Here is a 23,124-nt window from a genome sequence, read left to right on the forward strand (position 1 = left end):
AAACATGTGTTGCTTGTTGCTGTGTATGTGTAGTTAACTTTAAAAGCTTTATATATTGTTGGGTGATTATGATTTGTACATTAAATTTGAATCTATAAGGAACTAGTGCCAACACCTGTTGCATAAGTGTAGTGAAGTAAAAAGGTACAATATTTGCCTCTGACATGGAGAGCAAGAGGAAATACAAAGTAGATTAAGATGAAAATAGTCAACCTACAGGATCTCAACATTTTGTGTGCAGCACTCGAGTAAATATACTTTCGCTCACCAAGACACACACACACACACACACACGGACACACACACACACACACACACACACACACACACACACACAATTCACCATTAGTGAGCAAATATTGCTCTTACAGTTAGTCGCACTCAAGGTGTCTTGGTTCATCCAAAAGGCTTCAACCTTCTCTGTCAGACCTGAGGCTCATAATATTTGCAAATATATGGATGGTTCCAGATGGGCTGTATTTGCCAAATAGGATAATGAGAAAAGCAAATGAAAATTAATGCAGGGAGCTTTTCTGTAACCTCTGCACTTCCTGAGTACATAAAGTTTTTTTTCCGCTCGGTCCATCTGGTACCTCATGGATGATTTTGAATAAACATCATCAAGGTCTGCTTTGGTCACTTCAGCCCACTGGGCATTTTGCTTGACCTCAGATGATCCATCACTGGCAGGAGGAAGGAATGTGGGAACACTTCCAGGGTGGATCTAGTTGGAAGAGTCTCCACAGAGGCGAGAAGTGATACAGATGCACATGAGCAGCGTGAAGGCGGTGTCACATTGTTTGCAAAGGGCCTGAGATTCCTTGAAGTGCCCGTGGACCTTGAGGATTAGTTATCTGTAGCGCCCTTCCCTGCTATTATCATACCTTCTGCCCTGTAGATACAGTCACAGTGATGCAGCGATGAGAGATTCAAGGAGGGACAATGAGAGGCTGCCAGACTAAACGCATGTCTCTCCACGAAACCTGTACCATTCCTTCTCAAAATTTGGTCAAATCAAAAATTATTTGTCTTGCATACATCCTAGAATACATAGCCATTGATGTTTTGGTGATATTTCAGTCACAACAGCTGATCTTTTCCTCTCCCGTGAGCTTCAAAATTAAATCTACAAGTTTATCAAGAATTCTAGGAAGCCCATTTCCATTTACAAACACGCAACTAGTTCCCGTCCATCACTTGTCACTGTCTCAGTAGAACTATTAACAGCTATATATACTACCGGTATAGTGTGTCATGTAGATTCAGTTTCTGCCCACTGGGAGTTTGAGCATATGTGTGTGTGCGTGTGTGTGTGATTGACTGTCTGGATCCCACTCGACTCCCCTGTGAGAGCCAGGTGTGAGAACAGTAAACCTCTCTGATTTTATCAGTTGTCTCCGTGTATTGGGCTGAGAGGTAGAGGAACAGTGCCGCGGGGTTCCTCTGGAGACGGCGGGGAAAGTGATATACTGAGGGTTCAGGGGTAGAGAAGGAGAGGAGAGGGCACACAGGTATTAGGATAGGCTGGGCGGGAAACATAGTTGGAATTCAAGGGTAAGGTTTCCAAACCTCTGCAACGAAATGCATTACGATGAGCTCTGGCCTAATTATAGCGGAGTGGGTTCGGGGGAGGTGGATGTTTGGCAGAAGTGTCCGGAGTCACACTGTGAAGGGGTGAAAATGAGTGAAAGTCAAGTTTGAGGGCAGCTAGGGTGTCACACCAACAGACAAAAGGAAGGCAATTATTGTATGTCAAATCCCTTTAATGAACAGTAGAACTAGTGTGACATATTGTACATACACGTGAAAAGAACTAAGCACAGTGCATATTCTGTAAAATAGCATTTCTCGTTGGAGAGAAGTTGAGCACATGACACAAATAAAGTGTATCCACTTCAGACATTGCAGATTAACTGACTGATGCAACTGAACAGACAGAGACCATTCACAAAAATAAACATTAATTTTATGTACAGAGTTGAGCTTATTAAGTGATTCCATACAATTCTCTGATATACAAAATGGTATTTTAATCTCTTCTCACGATTGATTTCATTCATCTTAGATTCGCATACTGAAGCAGCATTCACCCAATAGTTGTAAAACACACAACCAATAAATAATGACAACCAAAGCCTCTTGTTTATCAAATATTAAGAGTTTTTAAAAAAAAGGGGTGTAGAACTTAGAATATTGATGACACTCTACTGACATATTAAAATGTAGAGGGTATGACAAGTTATTTGAAAGTAATCCTCCATACTGATTATTAATATCATCAAAAATGTTATGTGTGGTTTTGTTTTGCCACACTGATGGTGATGCATCCTGATGGTGCATAGGAATTCTTAGCTATGGAAGGCCATTTCTGCCAGGAAAAAAAAAAAGGTTGTGCATGATAAGAAAATAAATACAAAGTCCTCCAGCAGTCATGGTAGTTATGACGGGAGCAGCAGAGGAAGTTAGATGAGTGTCGTACAGCAACAAGAGGTTGGAGTGGATGGATGGGTCAACCATACCATCAGACTTTTTTTTACAAGGAAAACTTTGTCTGTTTCATAAAACAGATTAGTCCTTCAACTGTGATTGATTACAGTTTAAACAGACACAGACAAATTGTTTCATCCAGTGGATTCATCCGAAAAACGCTGCAACAGTGTCATGTTCTGGAGGGCATGGACAAACATCATATGTGGTCATTTAATTTGAAAGATTTGTAACTAAGCTTTCAGGTTTTCTTTTTTGGCAGAAATGGGATTTCATAATCAAGAGATTGCAAAAAGTTCTATAATAAGTGTTTCAACATTAAAAAAAAAAACATTCTACTTATGCCAGCAGAAAGATTTGTTAGACTGTTGTTGAAGTAAGCAAACCATAGATCTTAAAACAATTAAATAGTCATTTGTATAGCCCTGTCAAACCCTCCAATTGTTTTTAACTTTAAAACAATAATAATTCAAAATTAAAAATAAAAACACCACCAATTTTTTTTACCTAACTCAAGGGGTCTTCCTCATTGTTGCTATGACTTTTCTTCAAATGTTTGATTAAGACCTCTTATGACTTCTCTGGCAAATGAAATGCCAAGAGCACTCTCAATGTTGCAGCCCTCAGGAACTTTTATACTTAACTTACTCTCAAGAAAAAAATCAAGAATACTGCATACGTTTCAGCCTCCGAGTGCTAGGTGGTGCTATTCTTGTGTGGCAAGCATTTCTGCCAGGGGCTGAAAGGAAGAGAGAGGATGATGAAGAGGAAACCTCCGAAAATAAGAGTGGCTCCCGCTGAGCCCACACAGGCCACTGACCAGGACAGCTCATGGTGTAAGGGCACGGCGTGGTTACTGGACAACAAGGCCAGCACGGACTGGTGGAATATCAGGATCGAGAGAAGGACCAGCACACCTGCCCACAAGGGAAGAAGAATCGGAGGTATATGATTAAAACAAAATCAAATTAAATCTGAGGATGGTTTGATACAATGTGCACTGAAATATCTACAATAACTGACTATAAAGACCAAATAATCATCATCTTGCCAAATATCCCTATTTTTGGGGATATTGCCATGCTTCAGTGTAATATGAAAGTGACGCCCCACCTGACAGGATGAAACAAAAAGCGGCGGGCTTGAGAAAGAAGGGCACTCCTTTGCTCAGGGACATGGCGATACAGATGGAGCCCGTGACCATCATGGTCAGACTCAAAAGGGCCAAGATAGCTGCTGCAAGATTCAGATCTGAACAGGAGAGCAGAGAGACATGGATGTAGGTGAATATAAAACTATATGCAAGATTATGTATAAAAAAAAATATATGCAGTTAAAGCTGGTATCCTTAAGTCCATGCAGCAAGAAACCTACAGGAATGATAGGACAGGTAATGAATGACAAAGATTCTGTGTGTAAATTGGTCATTTTGTACCATCAGGCATTGCAGCACAAAGTTTGATTCTACTGGGCTTACAGTCAATTGCACTTGATTGTGAATATATTAAATCTAAACACAAAAAAATGTGCCACTTCCCGTCCTGGCTCTGTTTGAAACAAATGTTATTGGCATTGTAAACCTGAACAGGTGCAAACCAAATAGCAGATCAACATCTCACAAGAGCCAGTGCCAGTCGACCCATATTCAACACAGATAATATTAATTTAAATAATTCATACACAGCGGATAAAAACTGTACGAACGAGAGGAAGAAGAAGGAGGTGATAAACAGCAATGAAAGCATCATGAAACTTTATTATATTACATATATATTATATATTATAACATGAAAACTTCATTATATTAACCTCCACCGAGGAGAACTTTTTCATTACAGTTTTTGTAATTTTTTGTCGTGAAATTTCATACAGACATGTGCGTCCCTGTCAGGATGAATTGTAATGACTTGGCTGCTACCCCTGACTTCCATCTAAAACCACAATCAGGTCAAAAGTTCTATAACTGTAATTTGATTCATGACTAGGTTTTAACATGCTCACACGCGAAAGCAAAGAGGGTGAACATGATAGCCTAAATGTTACATCCGCTTGGCAAAGCCATGGTAGTATTGTAAGTTTGAACATGCTAGAATGTTAATGCTTAGCCATTAAGCTCACCTGCCATCATCTGCTATTAGACTGATTAATGATGACTAAGTCCCTATCTTCCACAGCAGCCAGTGGTTTAGTTATATGCTTGAATGTATCTTTATATTAAACCTCCCCTTGTTTATATAAATGGGGTATACTTTTTTTCAAAACATATTTACAGTTAAACATTACCAGACACTACAGCCTCCAAAATGACAATAAAATCTATTTAAGATACCTCTTAAACAGCTTCAACAAAACAATGTATTCCTTCTATTAGACTTGTTTTTACCAAGTCTACCTGATAAAGTGGCCCGGGTGTGTGTCCAATGGTCTTGCATGAATCAATTGTTTTTCAAAACCCCCCCCAAAAAAGATGACTTTATGTTCGCTGTGATGTAAACATCAAGTCACAGCCCGCTGATCTTCAAACTGTGCTGAAACCAGCGGCTCCCTGGATGGTAAGGTAAACACATTAATCAGTCTGATGGCTTATGGCTTCGCTCTGGAAAGTGGGTGGCAGCAGAAGTTAATGGGCTAAAACATGCAAAAACCACCAGTATGGTCCTGTGAGCACAGTGGTGAACATCATTATATTGGTAGCAGCTGCTAAGTAACTGTCTGTACGTATATCAGATATTGCAGGGGAAGGTGTAATGTCTCACTCTTGTTAGTCGTCTTCTTGAATATGACTGCATTCTCCCCGGAGGTGAAGAATTTGAAGTAGGTGCAGTTGGATTCTGTGGGTAAAAACAAAAGATCAGACAGAGAGATGAGACCCACACACACACACACACTCACCCACACACCCACACGCACTCTTATGGATGGCTGCGGGTCTTCTGTGATTTGCCTCCTATACATCCATGCACTCTGTCCTTCCAGGCATCATTCCTATTTATATCCAAATGTCGAGCATTAGTTGGAATACCCAGAGACACACACCGCTACACAGACACACACACACACACCCACATTGCCCAGCATATGGCGCCGCCAGAGAGGGTGAGAGACAGCGAAACACTGAGGGTGGAAGGTAAAGTGGGAGAGGGAGAGGAAAACAGAGGGAATGGGGCAGGTGGAGGATGGAAATGGAGAGGTGAGGGTGAGCAAAGGATGACATGGGTAGAGGTTCAGAGGGTGAGATGGCAGAGAAAAGGAGGAGTGAGTAGGGGGCCAGATGGAGGGGTGGTGAGTGAAGGGGAAGAGAGAAGGGAGCCACAGATGGAGAAGGAGTTGAGAGGAACAGGCGATGTCGAAAAGGGGGAGGAAACAGAGGGGTTCTTTAATACTGCATTAAACACTCTCCCTCAGTCGCTGTCCCTCTTCCTTGAATCCCCCCCTCTCTATATTTAGACAAAAACTGTGAAGCAGTCAGATTCCACTCGGCTTCACAAGCACACGAGCAAGATGACCACATGTTTGTACACACACACACACACATATTTCTGACATTTCTCACACACACAAATATGTGTGTGCCCGGGCACATTTGCAAACATTGTTGTCGAAGCAGACACTCAATTTATCAGCCTACGGATTTTTTTAACACATTATGCCATCGCAGCCAAGTGATTTCGCCTGCACTCCCCCTGCTGAGGCTATTATTATTGAGCCGTCATGTTCTTCTCCAGCAGCCAGCGAAGATGGATAGCTGGTCTTGAGATGACAGGCACGGCATCAGCGGGCCCGCACTTTGCTCAGGACCGGAGCCAGTGGCATGTTAACAGGGATGTGAAACAGAAAGGCCGAGATGGCAAAAAAAAGTTGTTTTCCTCCATACACAGCTCACAGCCATCTGTGACTGGCGGCATGGGCCAACAGTGTGAGAAAGATTGTCAGAAGCATACTGGCTGCACTGGCACACCAGCAGACCATCTTGGAAGGATGGAGAAACAGCCTATATCTGCTTAGGAGAAGCAGCCAAAGATGACGGACACTTGGAAGGAGGGTCATTAGAAAATGGATTTAAAAACAACCTGTGACGTGTCATTCAAGGTGATGTTAAAGTATTTATATTTATATATCATCCGCGTGTATCTCTGCTGTATGAGGTTTCTCAGCGGTGTGTTTCTGGGAGACACAAGGCGACTCCAGGAGAAGCTCCTGTCCATCTCTATCCCGCAATACCTGCCTCTCTCCAACTCGGGACTTTCTAGACAGAAATGGGTCATTGTGCAGATAATCGACACACTCCGCCGACCCTAACCATGGTCACGTTGAATAAAGCGCTTTCAGAAACGAGCTGTCACAACTCTAAACTCGGATGTTCGTCAGCACAATGAACCTGTGGTCGGCCCCTCTATCACCTGTCTGTACTGTGTGTGCAACAAGAGATGATGAGGCACTCGGTGAAGGGAAAACCTTGATATTCAGAATGCTTCATTACACTGACCTTGTTATGAATCACAAGGATAATATTGTATAATGCCGGATGTAACCCTGTGTTGCTTTATGTCGTTACAATAGGAAAAGAACTGCAAACAGCCGAACTGTGGTCCTCTGCATGCACTGTTTCGTTCAGATCTGTTTCTGAGCATCGTATTTCTTTAATGATTCAATTTGCACATTATCTGTAGGATGACCTAGATACATATGTATGCAGGCAGCTTCACATACACAGCTATCCTCTGTCTATCCCTTCACAGCGTTACAGTGGATGTACATTTACAGCATACGTGTGGGGAAAAATCTTTAAATATATATAAAAAAATCATACATTTGTTGCTGACATTTCCTTTTTGTGTTGGGGGAGTGGAAATAGTTTGTATTTAGACCTATGGTGATAGCGTGGTGTCCCTCAAGGGTTCAGATAGAAGACCTACAAATGTAAGCAGATTCCCAGAGGGTCTATACCATATGAGTAATGCCTGCACCCTCGGTGTTCTCATTAGCTGGTGATTTTTTTTTTTTCAGAAACATCTTTTTGGCCGTTTTCTATCAATTGACTTTGATACTGGTAGACTTGCATGGCTGGGCAATTTAGTTTGCAGAGAAGCAGACGAGGGCAGACAGTCAGAGAAACAAACACAGACACATGCCCTCCAGAATATCTCACCTGCTCACCTCCCAGGCAGCACGGACAACAGACAGACAGACGAACACAAACTCACATGGACGCACAGCGGCCAGACGTCTCACCTCCAGGTAGTTCAGCAGGGCCACAGCTCGTCCTCTCTGGGTCAATGTCAGCCACCCATAGGGTGCGGATGCAGCCCTTCCACAGGCCGTAGTGGGCCATCTGGCAGGTCTGGTTGCCGATGAAATTCTTTGGTTGGGCCAGCACCACCCAAAACTCTGTCCCCATGCCCAAAACTGTCAGGGTCACACCAATGATGGCGACAAAGAAGGCTAGCTTGATCTTCCCCTCCTGGCTGTCACTCATTTTGTGGGTCCGCCTCTGTCCCCTTCCACCCTTTATTCCACCCAGTCCCACACCTTGTCCAGCCCCTGCCACCCCGATGCGACCGTCCTCATCCTGCTGCACAAAGAAGTTGGACCACATACTGATCTCAACTGTCCAGGCCCGACCAGGACGACAAGGAAACAAACTTAGGATAAGATGAGGCAGCAAACAATAGATGAAAAGATCTAACAGAGGTCAAGACAGAAACTGAGGAGAGGCTAAAGTTGAAGAGATTCTAGATTTGGTCGTGGAAAAAATAGAGTTACAGCTATCAACAATCTTGTGATGATGGGTAAATTGAGCAAAAGTAGTCAGAATGAAAAGAGTAAAAATAAATGTCCAGAATGCTGGAATTTGAGAGGAAGAGATGTGAATAGAGCTACAATTAAGCAGAGGGCAGATGCAGTAAGGTAATGATAAAATGAGAAGACGGGAAGGCAGGTCCAGGAGACCCAGTGTCTGTTTTCCGTCCAGTCCTCTGAAATAGAGAGATGAAACAGAAAGATGAAAGAGCAGCCGGCATATGCTTCACAAGAGCAAAATCCTTTCATCACCAGCGTAATATTTAATTTCCACCAGCTTTATCAGCATGTACAGTATTCCCTCCCTAAAAGCCATATGACGTGCTCTCAGCCAACAATAGATAAGCCATATGGTGTTTCCCTGAAAGGCAGATTTTGCTTCAGATGAAGAAACAATTGGGCTGCATGAGCCAGTGGGGCTGGTTGGTGCAGGGTCAAGGTGAGAGCCAAAACCAGAGCGCCAGACTGGACCACCCGTCTTCTATTTTCCCAGGAATTGAGAACAGTCATCATCCCCGAGCAGGTACACTATCTCTGGCTCCGACATTGATCCCCTTTGATCTGACGGGATAATGGGTTGCCACAAATACCTCCCATCCGACATTACATGTGCCGGTAAACGCTAGGAATCTGCAGCCTGTGTGTGTGTGTGTGTGTGTGTGTGTGTGTGTGTGTGTGTGTGTGTGTGTGTGTGTGTGTGTGTGTGACATGCTCTGCAGAGGGTTGCGGGCTCATAAAGTTGTTTCTGTTATGCCCAAGTGTGAGTGAGGGGCCTTTGGAGCAGTTTGAACGACGTGAGTGACAGGGCAGAACAGTGTCGCCACTCGGCGCACGGTGCATGAGAGGTGATAATTCATGCCTGGTCCTTCTGACAGAGTTGGGGGGCTGCAGTAATTAACTCCGCCGAGCAGACCAACGGGTCACATAGTGGAGGCAAGAGGCCCAGCCAGTTACGAAGGCAGCACCAGCAGGCCACACACAGTTGGTAGATCACTTAATTCAGAGCTTTGCGCTGACAGCCTCAGAGGTTTTATGTAGGCGAGGACCCACATGAAGAGTCAGTACTTTGTACAATTTCTTCGCAGAGTAAAAACATAGAGAGCAGTGTACAGTACTTAAATCCAAAATTAAAGTTGTGCAGCGTGTAGCAATAGTGTCAAGACGGTTAATAGAAAGACATTTATAAACAATCAGAAAAACACTATAGTCACTGGCAAGGCTGGGATATCAATTAGAGCTGAGATGATTAGTTACTTAGAATCTATCAATCTATCTATCTATAGAAAATAACTGTTCCACTGCATGACAGTAAGCTCTTCATATGTGTAGAACAATGACATCATATCGTCACGATATTATTCCGCTAAACGTCAATAAACGATAACATTGATTCATCGTGTCACTAACTGACGGCAACCATTGTAAAGGGATATAATAGTCCCATCAAAAAGCAGACATGTTTGGAATTCACCACAGGTCGTAATAGCAACCATGCCTCAGTATCTTCCTCAAACATTAACTGTGATAGAGAGTAACAAGAGGGCAGCCGCTGACAGCCAAGTCAGAAATCATAGAACTACAAACCTTGATCACATTTCATCCATATTAACCACAGGGTGATCAGTGGGGTGAGAGGCTGCCAGGCTACACTGAGGGAGGGGTGACTCCTACAAATGCCTAGTTTGTAATTAAGGATTATTTAAAGCACAGTACTAACACACGTTTTTGTGGGTTGTAATGCAACAAAAGCTATGGTCCACCGACTGAGCTGCTGAGCTGAGCAGAGGATACGTTTGTGCGCACAGGCACATTTAATAATGTGACAACGAGGAACCACTTCTTTATAATTTCACCTACAACAGCCCCGTCGACATCTGTGTGACATGTGGGCAACAGAAAGCGACGAGCAGCTAATGGACTTGAGCGAAAAGGAGAATAAGTCTGACCTGTTTGGTGTGTGTTGTTCGGTTCAGGAGGAAGGGACGCTTGAAACTTAATAAAAGGGGGAGAGTGGTGAGGGAGAGAGTTAGTGAAAGAGAGAGAGAGGGGGGGGGGAGGGGTAGGGAGGAGGCACGTTAGGGTTATGGAAAGAAAGTGTAACAGGGGAGGGGGCTGCAGTCTGGTTGGTTAACGGTGTTGATGGTTATGTTTATGTGTGTGTGTGGTGCATGTGTGGTGTGTGGTGTGTGTGTGTGTGTGTGTGTCACTGCCAGTGCAATGCACGTTCGCCCTGCTCATACTCTGTACATGTTTGAGCTCTTACATCAGTGCGCCAAGGAGCAGCAGGGTGGTCCGCTCATATGACAACAGCCCAGTCTGCATGATTAGAAACACGCCTGTATCTGTGACAGCCTTGCTGTGTGTGTGTGTGTGTGTGTGTGTGTGTCTATTTTAGACAGCCACCTGTTAATGACATTAAGTAAGGGTGAAGGAGGAGCCTGTGTTTATATGAGAGGGGCCAGGGCAGCGTTTTACAGCAACACAATACACTGTGACGACAGTGAAAATGTGACAGAGAGATTGAAAGTGTAACAGGGAGGCGGAGAGAGCAGCAGACAAGGACACATATAGAGGAAATAACCAAAGAGAGGGAAATGAGACGAAAATTGGAATACAAAAGGTAACAGAGCACTAACGACAGGTGTAGATGCAAAAATGCCCAAATAGACGGGTTGAAGATGAAGGGGGTTGAGGGGGGAAGAAAATGAGAATGTGCAGCCCCCCATTTCATTCCTCACTGAACAGAGCCCAGAGAGACATGAGACTCAGCCTGGTCTTGTGGAAAGCTTTGCTCGTGGCCCAGCCCTGCTTGGCTCTTCCACAGTTTAGGTTACATACGTGGCACAGCGAGAGAGGGGCCAACCCCAGTAGCCATGCAGCTACGCTCAGGGGAGGGGGGGAGGGAGGGAGGGAGGAGGGGTACAGACTGAGAGTGAGTCGAGCACAGAGAGACAGAACGGGAGAGAATCGAAAGAGGAAGGGGACGAACCTGGCTGTAGGCTGTGACAGGAAAATAAACACCTACAATGTCCAGAGCAGTTAGGCCACAGGGCTGAATTCTGGTGCAGTTTGCAGATGGACCTTCTCATAAAGGGACAAAGGAGCACGCTGGGCACATGGCAGCCATGATTAATAGATTGAGCCTGGGGGCCGGCTGTTTTAATGCACATATGTGTGTCCACTCTTTAAACCTGACTTTGCCTCTAATGAAGCAGCCCACATCTCTGCTCCTCCATCATGTGAGCTTGATAGAAAGTGTCCGCACACATTCCGGGGCCATCAATAATCCACAGTATGCTGATGCGAACAATCTCGTCTGCACATCACTCCCCTGTCCCCTGTCAGCAGCGCCGATTTATGCTTGAACACTCTGAACTGCACACATGTATGCAGCCATGCGCATACTGGCCATACTTACACATCACAGCTGCAGCCATCCCTTACTATGATGTCGCCAAGCAATGTTGGCAATGTCCTCCCCCCCTTTTGTTCCAATTAGAGGATAAATCTGGCGATATCTTCTTAATGATTTGTAAAGACCATGCAGAAAAAAAACAATTAACAATTAATTATTAACTTTTATGCTCAAGCCAAACGTACTGAAGCTTATTCCTGAGTAGCCTATGGTTTTCCATTAAACTTTTAAAAACAGAATTTCGCTGTAAAGACTCTCCTTCTTAAGCAAATTATTCCGCTTTGAAATATATATTACACAAGGCCCATATTTAAAGATGTAGGTCTCGGCTGAGAGCCACAGACAGACAGAAAATATTGAGATACAGATTGTTGGTTTTGGTCTTTTCATGGGACTCCTCTTCGGCTCTGCGAAAGAAAAAAGGCTGTAAGATTTTTCAAATAATCAAATCATCACTGTTAACATTGGTCTCCATGTTTGAAACGGCTCGTCTCTCTTTGCAGGTGCAGTCTGTTTGCCACGACTGCTGCTCCCCCAATGCTCGGTGCAAACTGGTGCATGTACACAGACTGCTGCATCCAGCCCACTCTCCCACTGCTGCAGTGTTGTATCTTTCTGAATGAAGATCAATGGGGAGGCACTGCCCAGAATGACAATGACGATCAACGGGGTCTCACAACTCACCACTAGAGGGAGATGACTTATGCGCAAACCTCCACTTGCCGCAACAGGCCTGGGGAGGGCGGCCAATAACGTTTAATGGCTCTCGTGTTAAGCAGCCTGCATGTTGTGATCTACATGAGAGGCAGGGTCAGTCTGACACGTTTCCTCTAGTGGCTGTGGCTTCAGCTGCCTGGGAGAGCCGCTGTTTTATGTGCCCCCTCAGGGAACAGCAGAGTGTTACATCAGTGGGCCCACTGCTGGGCTCTGTGCAGTGGGGTGCAGTGATGCAGATGGAGACGGGGAGTATAGAGCTGACACAGGACATCACTTCATGTCAGAGATTTGTTGCTTTTCTTGTAACTGCTTTACAGGAACTCCCCGTCGAATAGGTCCCAGGTGGATACAGGCGTTATGGCAGTTATTGCTGCTGGGCCAGACGGTGCGCTCGTGGGGGACCGAGTGAAATGTGAAGGGAGAAAGACTGTTCCATTTCTGTGGTGGGTTTTGACACAGGAAGCATGGAAGGTGCTGCAACTGGAAAAGAGAGACACTATTAATAAGTAATTCCTCATTTAGATAAATTAGTCTGTACACATGATTTGAGGTTATTTGTGCAGGTTTAGAATCAAGCATGTGACAAACAGTGAAAAGGGAACATGATAATCAGTAAGTCCGAAAGTGACCCCTGTATATGTCGGGCCGCGTCCCTCTGTAAGGCAAAGATTAGATAACTGAGTAGAATAAATGTGATATAACTTTAAAAGACCTGAAATGATCAGCAAACATTTCCATTTAGAAGTGCATTTGATAAATATTTGGGTGACAATATGTTTCGTCTTTCTAGAAAGAAAAGGAGCTAATGAGTTTCCAAGGGGAAAAAAATACTCCATATACTAAGCAGCAGTTTTTTTTTTACTATAAAACAGCTCCATCCTTCGGACATTTCCATCCACTACAGGGCCTTACAAATGATGCCACCAGGAAACTGACTGGACATGGCTCCATTCTACTCCATCTCCACAATTAACAGTGGATGAGGTGTGTTCAATATAAAGGAAGCAAACTGAAACAAAACATCATGTAAATTCAGTTTTTAATCAACATCTGAAAACAAATTGGACAAATGAAAGACTGTTTCTGCTTTTATAAACTACATGTGGTTTTAGGTTTTTAAATCATTTAAGAAATCACTTTTTTTTCCAGAGAAGAAAAAAAGAAAATCCAATGACAGTGACACTGAAAAAAAGCAGATTTCCAGAAAGTAAGGAGTAACATCTCAAAAGTGTTATCACGGACACAACCTCTCTTCGGCGCCATCTTAAGCAAAGTATCAAATGAAAGCATAGTCTCAAACCCAGTATGAACATGTGGTCCTCATAGAAACAAGGGCAGAAGATGAGGGAGATGTCAGAGAAGCAGATTTTAGGAGGATCCTGATCGTTTCAAATATCCTGACAACTACCCCTAAGGTGAAAACACTCCAAAGGCTAACATAAAAACAGTAAAATGTCAAATTAATTTGTTTGAATTCAATTAGGGGTAGAATAGGAATTCTTTGTCTTCAGCCGTTCGTTAGGTTTATTTTTAATTCTCCATTGTGGTCCAGCCATTGCAGATCCATTTGTCGTTTTTTTTTGACTCGCGAGAAGTTCACAGAACAGCTTTTGTGTTGTGATTTTGTTTCACTCTGTAGTACAACATGAGTCGTGGGTATTAGTCACATGTTTATTTGGTCTTGTCAAATAGGTGAGATGTCGCACAAAAAACAAAAAAAAAACCAATGGATTCCAAATCTGCCGGAGTATAAGAATGTATATTTGAGATGCAAGGCTGAAGCAGGAAATAGTAACATATAAACATGGATACATCATCGATAGAGGGGCCGAATTTTCTTTCTTTAGTAAGAAGATTAAGGCCTTTTGTTAAGGAAGAGATAAAGCCCTATTAGATACCAATCTGTTTGTTTCTCCCCTGTCACTTATTTCCTCTTGAATTTAAATCAGACTGAGCTGCTGAGACAAAACAATCTCAGCTGTTAAAAGATGTACACACAGAGGGGCGTGAAAAACTTACAGAAAATAGAACAAACAAACAAAACAAAAAATTGGCATTTTGAATATGTTGTTTTCTGCAGTTCGTGTTGTTCTGCAGCCTGAATACAAAGCGATATTAGAGCTCAAATCAGAGAAGCTACACAAAGTTTCAGAACAATTACAGCTGACATTCAGATAGAGTCCAATTAGACAACAGTTCATCTACCAGTCGGGGGGCAGTAGTCTGAGGAAAATGAGTAAATGTCCAAACATGACAAAAAAAATCCAGTAATGAAGAGTCTCCCCTTGGCTTTCTAATGATGGCGAAACTGACGTGGATGTTACAGCTACTGTTTACCTACATTAGACAGTCAAACCAAAAACATTCCATCTTCCTCTCCATCTCCCCCACATCTCCCTCTCATGGTTCCCCACCGCTACTCCTCCCTAATGTACTTAAAACAGGCTACTTCCATTTAAATACAAACCTTTAAGTGTTGCAGCCCCCCCGCCCACCCAAAATGACTCCCGTTTCACAAAGTATAAAAATTGTTAACCCCACCCTGCACCTATTATTACACACATTTCTCAAAAATCTTTGATGCCCCCGCCCACACAGCTACACCCTCTCCACCCAAACCTAGCCCCCTCTCTTTTGGACTTAATGTAAACCCTCCCCAGTCATAGCCTGTCTAAATTCCAAATAACTGTTAACTGGTTGACATCTCACGTAGATCACAAATGATATATTGGATGTCACCAAAACCATTTGTCAAATGCTTAATATTCTCACATCTACTTGTAATGTAGCTCTACCAAATCAATTCGGGGGCTGATTTGGAAATGGGCAGTACACATAATAATCCCCCCCCCCCCCCCCCTTTACTTCATCCTCCCTCTACCAGAAGTCCCGGCGGTGATAAGCGTCTGGATCGCAGTATTTGGTCACCACCACCCTGTTGGCAAACTTCCTGCCTGTCAACCCCTGCATGGCCTTCTGGGAGTCAAAAACGGATGTGAATTCCACAAAGATCTACAGAGTGTTAGAAAAGCAAAAAGACAAAACAGGTTAGGTTAATGCTTGATGTATTATAATAGTGTTTAATTAAATTTTTGAATAACATAATCAGGTGTAACCATTCCTACCTTGCCAGTCCCAGGGATTTCCAGGCCGTCCACGGGGCGAGGTATCTCGATGCTCTTGACTTGGCCGTATTTGCTGCACTCCTCCCTGACGTCCTCCACGATCTCCTCATACTCCTCGTCATCCAGCAGCTCTTCTGGGGCCACCATGTTCATCAGACACAGCACCTCGGTGGGCAGCCCACCCATCTGAGTGACTGAGCTGTTCAGACCTGGCACCTGCAGCGTCACGGGGGTCTGGTTCATGCTCGTCTGAAAGGAGAGAATGTTTTAAGTCTTGTGTTTGGCAAAAGGACGTCTACAATGTCATTCAGTGAAGATCTCATTGGCCAAAAAGAAGACATGTCAAATGTATTACTTTTATATACTTAAGTAGACAGGGCTTTCCCTCCCGCTTCCATTGTTAAGAAACCCCTTTAATAACTGGCTCACATTCATCACAAAACATTGTTTCACTTACTTCTAGACATTGTCTTGGTTTTATATTTATAGTTGCCACTTAATGTGGTGCCACGCAAAACACTGGCACTAAATAAAACAGTTTCCTTGAGAAAAAAATTTGTATGCATCAGACTAATTGCAGCAGTAGATCTGATTAGGAAATACATTCTTATCCACTTCAGATCAAGCGTAAAGAGCATTTAGGCTCCCACCACGCTGCTGTCATCTGTCCAGCCCCTTGACACTCACCAGAGTGGCGTTCTTGGATCCCACACTGGCTCTTTGCACCAGGAGCTTCTTGTCACCCAGCTGCATGCCGTTCAGCCCAGCAATAGCCTGTAAGGATATTAATAAGGTTTAAAATCATACTTCGAAAAATGTACTACTGATAATGTAGTAATTTAGTTATGTTGCAGTTTCTATCAATGTCTCTCCAGACTCATAGGATGTAGTGAGGATTTTGAAGGAATATATATCTATTTTTTTTTTAAAGGTAGTAAGGGTAATTATTCATTTGATTTGTTTGACTATACGTCTACTTTATTAGTTCTGTAGTGTAAAGGGGTATTTAATATGTTATGACCAGAAACATGCATTTTCAACTTTTTGACTGTTGCTTGTGTGAAGGTGTTAACAAGGGGAATAAGACACATTATATAAATTTCTTCTGTGTTACCTGGTCATTCAGGTTGACATCAACATATTCACAGAAGGCATATCCTTTAGATAAGCCTGTGGCACTGTCTTTCACCAGGTTGAAGGCCTTCAGCGGACCAAATGACGTCAACAGCTCCTTCACCTGAGACACAGAAAGTTCAATGAAATCCAAAAACCTCCACTGTCTGTAGACATTCTCATCATGTGGATACACAGCTCTAAGTTTAGTATTGCCAGGGCAATACTCCTGCGAGAATAAGCGCCATATCACCTGACTTCTCTCATCATTTCTCTGTCAGTGTTTGACTGCCACTTTGCTTTTGTGTTGCAGTAATGCTGAAGATGTCAAAGATCTCTAAATAGTGTAAACGTGTATAATTCTAGGGAAGCAGGGCACGATTCAACAAAGACGATGCAGTACAAAAGATAACCCAGGTTATTTCAATTTTCCTGAGCAGTGATTAATACTGGAAACAAAGTATAGTCAATAGTTAAAAGCTAGTTAAAAGGGGTAGTTAATGGCGATTTAAAAAGGAATTTGTGCTGTACACAAATTTGTTTTGAAGGCAAAGCTGCTAAATGCAGAAATACAGACCTGGTCATCATTCAGGTAGTTGGGCAAGCCTCCAATGAAGAGCTTGTGAGCAGAGTCAGGTACCACTGTGGACACCACACCTACAAGAGATACAAGGACGGCAGGGGGAAAAAATAAGCAGAGAGGGCAAGCAACGGTAGAGCATATTTTGGTAATAACGTATGAAATATGCCACAAGTACTGAGGGTTAAAAACCATTAATTGGCTGTGTACCAGGCACATAGACACTGGGATTCTCGCTCATGCCCGGCAGTGGCTGGTAATCGTGGGGACGGCGAATCTTGAGGCTCTGGCCTTGAAAGATGATACCATCAAAGGCCATGGCCTGAGTAGTTTCATCCACTGAGCGAAACTAAGCAGAGGCACAATTATAGGTGATTACATTTTAAATCAGATTTTTCAAAATAGATCAAATTACATATTTATGAGGGCATAATCCAACCTCAAGGAAGGCAAAATTCTTATCCTGGTTGATCTGCACAGCAAGGACAGGGTTTCCAGGGGCCTGAGTGAGACCACCCAAACGCATCTGGGCATTGAAGAAGTCCATCATGGATTCCTACACAAAAGAGAGAGAAGGGGATTTGACATTTTTTTAAATTAATAAAGGAAACTACAAATAACACAAGGAAAAAAAACGGGGTGCTCTGATGTGTTTATAACCAGGGGTTAAAAAAAGCCAAACACTGTGCTGTTCCTCACCTCTGTGATACCAAAGGGGATGTTGCCCACGTAGAGCCGGCGGGCCTGCCGGGTCATCTGGCTGCCCACCACAGGTACAGGGGTGGGAGTGACAGCCAAGCCATCAGGAGTCATGGTCGGCAGGAGGGCTGTGGCTGGGATCTGGCCAGCAGCTGGAGAGCAGAACCAAAAACAGGAAACATTCAACAATCTATACGTATATGTTTGACGCTCACCATAGAGTTCATACTTGTGCAGTAGGGTAGTACAACATAACATATTTTCAACTCTGAAGACACAAAGTGTGGGTAAAATAAAAACGACACGTGGGATCGTTACCTTGCATGGCTTTGTACTGCATGGGAGTGATGTGTTCAAAACCAGGTGGAGGGACATCCCAGTACTTCTTCACCTTCTTTTTCTTCTCACGGTGTGGGGAACGGCTGTTGGAGTAGGAGCAGGTGAGTGAATTAAAAGTATAAAGATTAACAAACAAACGGTCTCTCTCTTTAGCTCGGCAGAAAACAACTAGATCTGGTGGTGGGTCAAGTCTTCAGGAAATATAAACTACAAAATCGAGAAAGTTTTGGGTGGACTTGCATCAATCAAGATATTGTAAAACTGATGGCAGAGGGAAAAGAAGGGAGTGAAAACCCAATCCAGGCAGATATATATAGGCAATAGGATTTAGAAACAGATTCACTAGCAGTTGTTGCAATAATGCACAAACCAGCTATGTGTTAGTTTTCTGTATTACCTTCCAGCATTGTCTTGGGGGAAGCTGGCTGGTGAGCTGAAATGACATTGGAAGTTTTTCACATTTCTCTCAAACCAATCATGACATTTTCCAACATATCCACAAAAACCGGAACCAAGTTTCTATGACACTATTGATCTATTCAATTCATCCCCAAGTTATTTTTATGCACATCTACGTGCGCACACTACATCATTCATCAGCAGTGTGCTAGTAGACATTTTTCTAAAAGGAGATGGAGGGAGCATGTGGCGAAGCTGACAGCAGTTTGGAGGTACGTCACGCTTGCTATGCCAACAAGTTTTATGACAAATAATGATCCTAGTCTTTTCCACACAGTGCGACATAAAATGTATTAAACATTAGAGTCCGACCAATATATCGGTTGGCCGACAATATTGACCGATATGCCTTTCACATACATCAGTGTTTATGTTTGCAGATACATTTTTTATTTACATTTTACATTATAAAATGGCTTTATTATCTTAATTTCGAATTCAACATATTTGGTTGTAATGTTTGCTTGTTATTTATAATAAAGTTTATGATTAAACAGTAAAATATAAAGCCTCAAGTACATTTCTTTGTCATGATAACGACATCTTGGGAATCATTTCGGCCAACAAAAATCTATATTGGTCGGTCTGTATTAAACATTGGCAGTGGATTGGTAATCTGTATTGACTGACACCCTAAGTCCAGGTATCGGTATACGGACTGAGAAGGTTGAATGGTGCACCCACACATCAGTGAGACTCACTGCCGACATGCAAAACCACTGGGGACCAAACAACGCAATAAAGGCAGAAATGACACAGCAGCTGCAGAGTGTGTGTGTGTGGGGGGGGGGGGGGGGGGGGGGGGGGGTCCAAATTTCTCATCTTCTGACCAGGTGCTCACACTGGGTGGACCTAAGAAACTTGTTTTAAATTTGCACAGACAAAGAAGGAGCAACAGTTATTCATAGCCAGCAAGAAGAATGGAGTTGGCAAGCTTTACAAACAAGCGAAAAGAGCGTATTAAAGCAGCCTTTACAGAGAATGGTGGCTTCAAACTGATGAAAGTTCATCTTGCATAAATGTAATCCATAGAATTTCACAACCACTACTTATATTGGTACGCTTTTCTTTTTTTTTTTAATACAGTAATGTAAATCTAAATTGGTGGATGGGCGTTACACGTCCAAAACCAAGCATGTTTCCCTGACAGGCTTGTCAGGGAGATGGTAGGCATTTATCACAGGTGCTGGTGTTGACCTGGAAAGAACTAACTCCTGTATGAAAATGTTCTTAGAGCAAAAAGGCCTAAAGAGACTCAAAGGATGTAGCTCGGGCTCATCTTGAGACAACCACAGGCAAAGTGCATGTCTGCAAGTATCACATATCATAACGACAAAGTGGTGAATATGCAAAGAATCAAAAATGACAAGAAGTTCAATTAATACCAATCATTCAATTAAATTATCAAGGATGTAAAAGAGGTTGCAGCGGCTGTCGATTTGTGTATTCAAAACCTGGTCCCATGTGCTTGAGGCAAAGATGTGACAGGTGTGACAAAGGGCTTTGGGACAGATAACATAAAAACATAATAGACGATGGTCAATTTGTTAGTGAATTAATATTCAATATTTTGTAAGATAAAGGGCAGTCAGTTTTCAGTGTTTTAATTCTAGGAGCCCAGTAAACTCATGAAATAGCAAAATATATAACAGTAATCAATGTACACGCGTTTAGACGCCATTTTGAGGTCACATTTTGTTTAACTCCATGCACACAGCTCTCGAGCTCCCTATTGCCAAGAATGAAAGTATAGGGTTTAACAGGACTGTAAGCGATTTTAATCCAATACACGATTTGTAAAATTAAGCAAATATTTCCTCACCCACGCTCTGCTAGCTGTTGGTTCTGTGGTGCGCTGAAACAAAAAAAATCAAGATTTTTCTACACAGCCCTGGTTCTGTAAACCACACTGTGTGTGCAGTGTGTAAGCATCACTCCGCGACACCTTACGAGACGTGCTAGCGCCAGATTCTAGGACTCAAGGGTTTTGGCCTCCTTGCTAGCACGTCCATCTGCCGTGCCCGAGGCTGCGAGTTCGAGCCCCGGCCAGTGTGGTCAGAAAAACAACATTTCATCTTTTTCCAAAATCACTTACTCTCCCTTTAAGTTTGTCCAGTTTTTTATTTTCTGTTTGCATTTGCTTGAGTTTGGAATTCACAGCAACTAAGAGTAAAGTGGGCGACTGGTTAGATGCAAAGACAAAGTCAAGGGTGTAAAAAAAATACACGCTGGTGTGACTAAACACATGTATGTGTGTACACTCAAGAGCGATGCCAAACTTCAATAAGTGTGTTCATACTCATGTACATCTGTGTGACCAATTTTTTTCAAATGAATGTGGTCAAAATCAGTCTTATCAGTGTCCTGTTTCGCATGAAACACTTTTTTTTTTACCCAGTGGTAAGGACATGAACTGCAAGTCCAGTAGGGAGTGATATATGTATGATCCAGGTGTAGTTGTATGAAGGTACAAACCTGCGTCTGTGCCTGCGCTCCTTACTGTCCGTGCGACGGTCGTCTCGGCTGCGTCTGTCCCGGTCCCTGCTCCTCCTTTTCCTCTCTCTGCTGCGGCTGCGGGAGGAGGACCGGCGGTGGTGGCGGTTCTCTTTGTCCCTCTCAGCTGCAGAGATGGTGTTTATTGGCAAAACAAAAAAGGTACAACGTGGGTTAAGTACATGGCTAGCTGCCCAAACAATAGAAGAACTTAAGGGACATTCATCAGTAGCACAGGGAACAGCCACATAGCTTTTATCTAAGAGGCTTAAATAATTCACCTCAGATGGAAATTTGAAATTTAATGAGCAACTGTCCAACATACTAAACCACACATGGTAATATTAAAGGTTGTAAATAGTAGCATTTCAGTGAAATGACCAGATGTATGTATTTTAGACCGTTGGCTCACAATGAGCTAGACTGACAATGTAAGCGTGAAGTATTGCATGCAAACAGCATCTGGATAGAGAGAGCATCGTGTGGAACAGAGTAAGCTGGAGACATCAGCCGGTAAATAACAGTAGAAATGTGCATTGTACGCAACAGCTGCAAGTAACGAGTGCTAACTGACCCGACTACAGTCAGCTGGCCGGGGCAGCCGCAGAGCCACGATATAGCCTGCCCCTGTCCACAAGACACAATGAGAACTACCTGTGTACATTCCAGCTAGCTAGCGACGTGTGGTCACGACAGAAACACATCTTGTGTTTTATGGCCGCCGCGTTCACAGCTACATCGCATCCCGAGGGACGCGAGGCTGCAGGCCATCGCTGGAGCACACAGCGCTCCAGCGAATAGACGCACCCGCGGTTAGCTACAACGATAGCGGCGATCCCGTTAAAAAAAAAAAGCACCACATGGCGTTTTGAATAGCTGCCGTGCAACCGGCGCATTTACCTTGTTTGTTTTCGGAGAGCTGCCTTTCGAATTCGTCGAAGTCCGACATCTTTGTGGTCCGCGGGCTGCTGCGCTTTCGGTGACTGCGTTGTTCAGTCGGCGGTGGCTAGCGCGAGCTAGCTACAAAGTCAACACTTAAAAAAGCAAGCGCCTCGCCGTGCAGTTGGTGGGTTCGCCGTATCTAGCAAACGACTTAACAAATTAATCCGCAGTAAATATTAAAGGCCACACACATTAGCGACGTGGTGTTTGTTTGCAACGCGGCGGGCGGAATCGTTGTGAAAGAAAACGTGTTCGCATGGGTTAGCCTGCTAACGGTAGCTAACTAGCTTGTAGCAAAGTCCAGAAGAGCAGGCCTGCTGGTGTGGAGCCTCGTTAGCCAGTTAGCGACTACGAACACCGAATGAATGAGACTCTCCGCCGAGCCAAACGCGAATCCCGGGGGGTCACTGGCCCACGAGCCTCGGCTGTTTGGCTCTACGAGCAAAATGTATTCGCTATCTAAAATTTCAAGCCTGACGAAAACGAGAAAGATTTCGGTATGCCCGCTTTTTTGCCCCGTCTCCCTGGTTCCCCGTGACACCGGAAGTTGATGATGACAGGTTTTCCGGTGAGTGGTAAGAAATCTCCAGAGCGAAGCTTTAGCCCAACACAGACGAAACGGTTTTAGTTCTGCTCATTCCTCATTCTCTCTCTAAGTTCAACTAAGTTCAGTTTTATAAGAGTCTGCTCTTGTGTCTGCACGTTGTCTGAGCTGCCCCCCCAAGCAGAGCACCAGTTAAATTTCAAGCCAAAAATGTAATTCATTTAAAATAAAACGCCATCAATTATTAAAATAAATCCAAACACAAACCAACCGGAGGAGCTATCTACATAGGCTACACTTTCCCACAGGAAGGCCAAATGATATAACAACAAAGGCACTTATGTTGCTTTATGTCCCGCCATGACACGGCACCAACAGTGCTGGCAGTTTGTCATCAAGACTGCAACAATAT

At 43.5% G+C, this 23,124-nt stretch overlaps 2 protein-coding genes and 1 long non-coding RNA gene across 7 annotated transcripts; 1 reads left to right on the forward strand and 2 right to left on the reverse strand.

The window, feature by feature from the left end:
* Positions 1-1,742: 1,742 nt before the first annotated feature.
* Positions 1,743-10,334, reverse strand: cacng6b (calcium channel, voltage-dependent, gamma subunit 6b). The gene is made up of 5 exons (XM_035642671.2): positions 10,233-10,334; positions 7,720-8,462; positions 5,244-5,318; positions 3,601-3,738; positions 1,743-3,404 (listed from the first exon to the last, which is right to left on the reverse strand). The coding sequence occupies exons 2-5, from the start codon at positions 8,081-8,083 to the stop codon at positions 3,184-3,186; spliced, it is 798 nt and encodes a 265-aa protein (XP_035498564.1). The 5' UTR covers positions 8,084-8,462; positions 10,233-10,334; the 3' UTR covers positions 1,743-3,183.
* On the forward strand, positions 8,673-14,221 carry LOC118315675. Its single transcript, XR_004794903.2, has 3 exons — positions 8,673-8,809; positions 12,205-12,861; positions 13,291-14,221. It is a non-coding gene; the product is annotated as an uncharacterized LOC118315675 (long non-coding RNA).
* Positions 13,441-22,732, reverse strand: u2af2a (U2 small nuclear RNA auxiliary factor 2a). Of its 5 annotated transcripts, none has more exons than XM_035642124.2 (13): positions 22,127-22,731; positions 21,209-21,353; positions 20,556-20,588; positions 18,672-18,707; positions 18,254-18,357; positions 17,936-18,087; positions 17,676-17,792; positions 17,447-17,585; positions 17,234-17,313; positions 16,658-16,780; positions 16,231-16,317; positions 15,544-15,792; positions 13,441-15,430 (listed from the first exon to the last, which is right to left on the reverse strand). In XM_035642124.2, the coding sequence occupies exons 1-13, from the start codon at positions 22,173-22,175 to the stop codon at positions 15,296-15,298; spliced, it is 1,449 nt and encodes a 482-aa protein (XP_035498017.1). In that variant the 5' UTR covers positions 22,176-22,731; the 3' UTR covers positions 13,441-15,295. The 5 variants fall into 5 exon arrangements, with proteins under 5 accessions (XP_035498017.1, XP_035498008.1, XP_035498022.1 ...); XM_035642115.2 differs by having other exon boundaries at positions 17,429-17,585; XM_035642129.2 differs by lacking the exon at positions 20,556-20,588 and having other exon boundaries at positions 17,429-17,585.
* Between the last annotated feature and the right edge of the window lie 392 nt (positions 22,733-23,124).

The sequence above is a fragment of the Scophthalmus maximus genome, chromosome 1, assembly GCF_022379125.1.
Source record: "Scophthalmus maximus strain ysfricsl-2021 chromosome 1, ASM2237912v1, whole genome shotgun sequence".
NCBI classification, from domain to species: Eukaryota; Metazoa; Chordata; class Actinopteri; order Pleuronectiformes; family Scophthalmidae; genus Scophthalmus; species Scophthalmus maximus.

Coding starts and splice junctions, on each gene's coding strand:
- cacng6b (XM_035642671.2), bottom strand. CDS start 8,083: ATGTGGTCCAACTTCTTTGTGCAGCAGGATGAGGACGGTCGCATCGGG. Junction 3,739..5,243: donor CAAGAAGACGACTAACAAGA/GTGAGACATTAC, acceptor TCTCCTGTTCAG/ATCTGAATCTTGCAGCAGCT. Junction 3,405..3,600: donor TTTTTGTTTCATCCTGTCAG/GTGGGGCGTCAC, acceptor CCTTGTGGGCAG/GTGTGCTGGTCCTTCTCTCG.
- u2af2a (XM_035642115.2), bottom strand. CDS start 22,175: ATGTCGGACTTCGACGAATTCGAAAGGCAGCTCTCCGAAAACAAACAA. Junction 18,358..18,671: donor CCCCAAGACAATGCTGGAAG/GTAATACAGAAA, acceptor CTACTCCAACAG/CCGTTCCCCACACCGTGAGA. Junction 17,314..17,428: donor TGGTACACAGCCAATTAATG/GTTTTTAACCCT, acceptor TATCTCTTGTAG/GTGTGGTGTCCACAGTGGTA.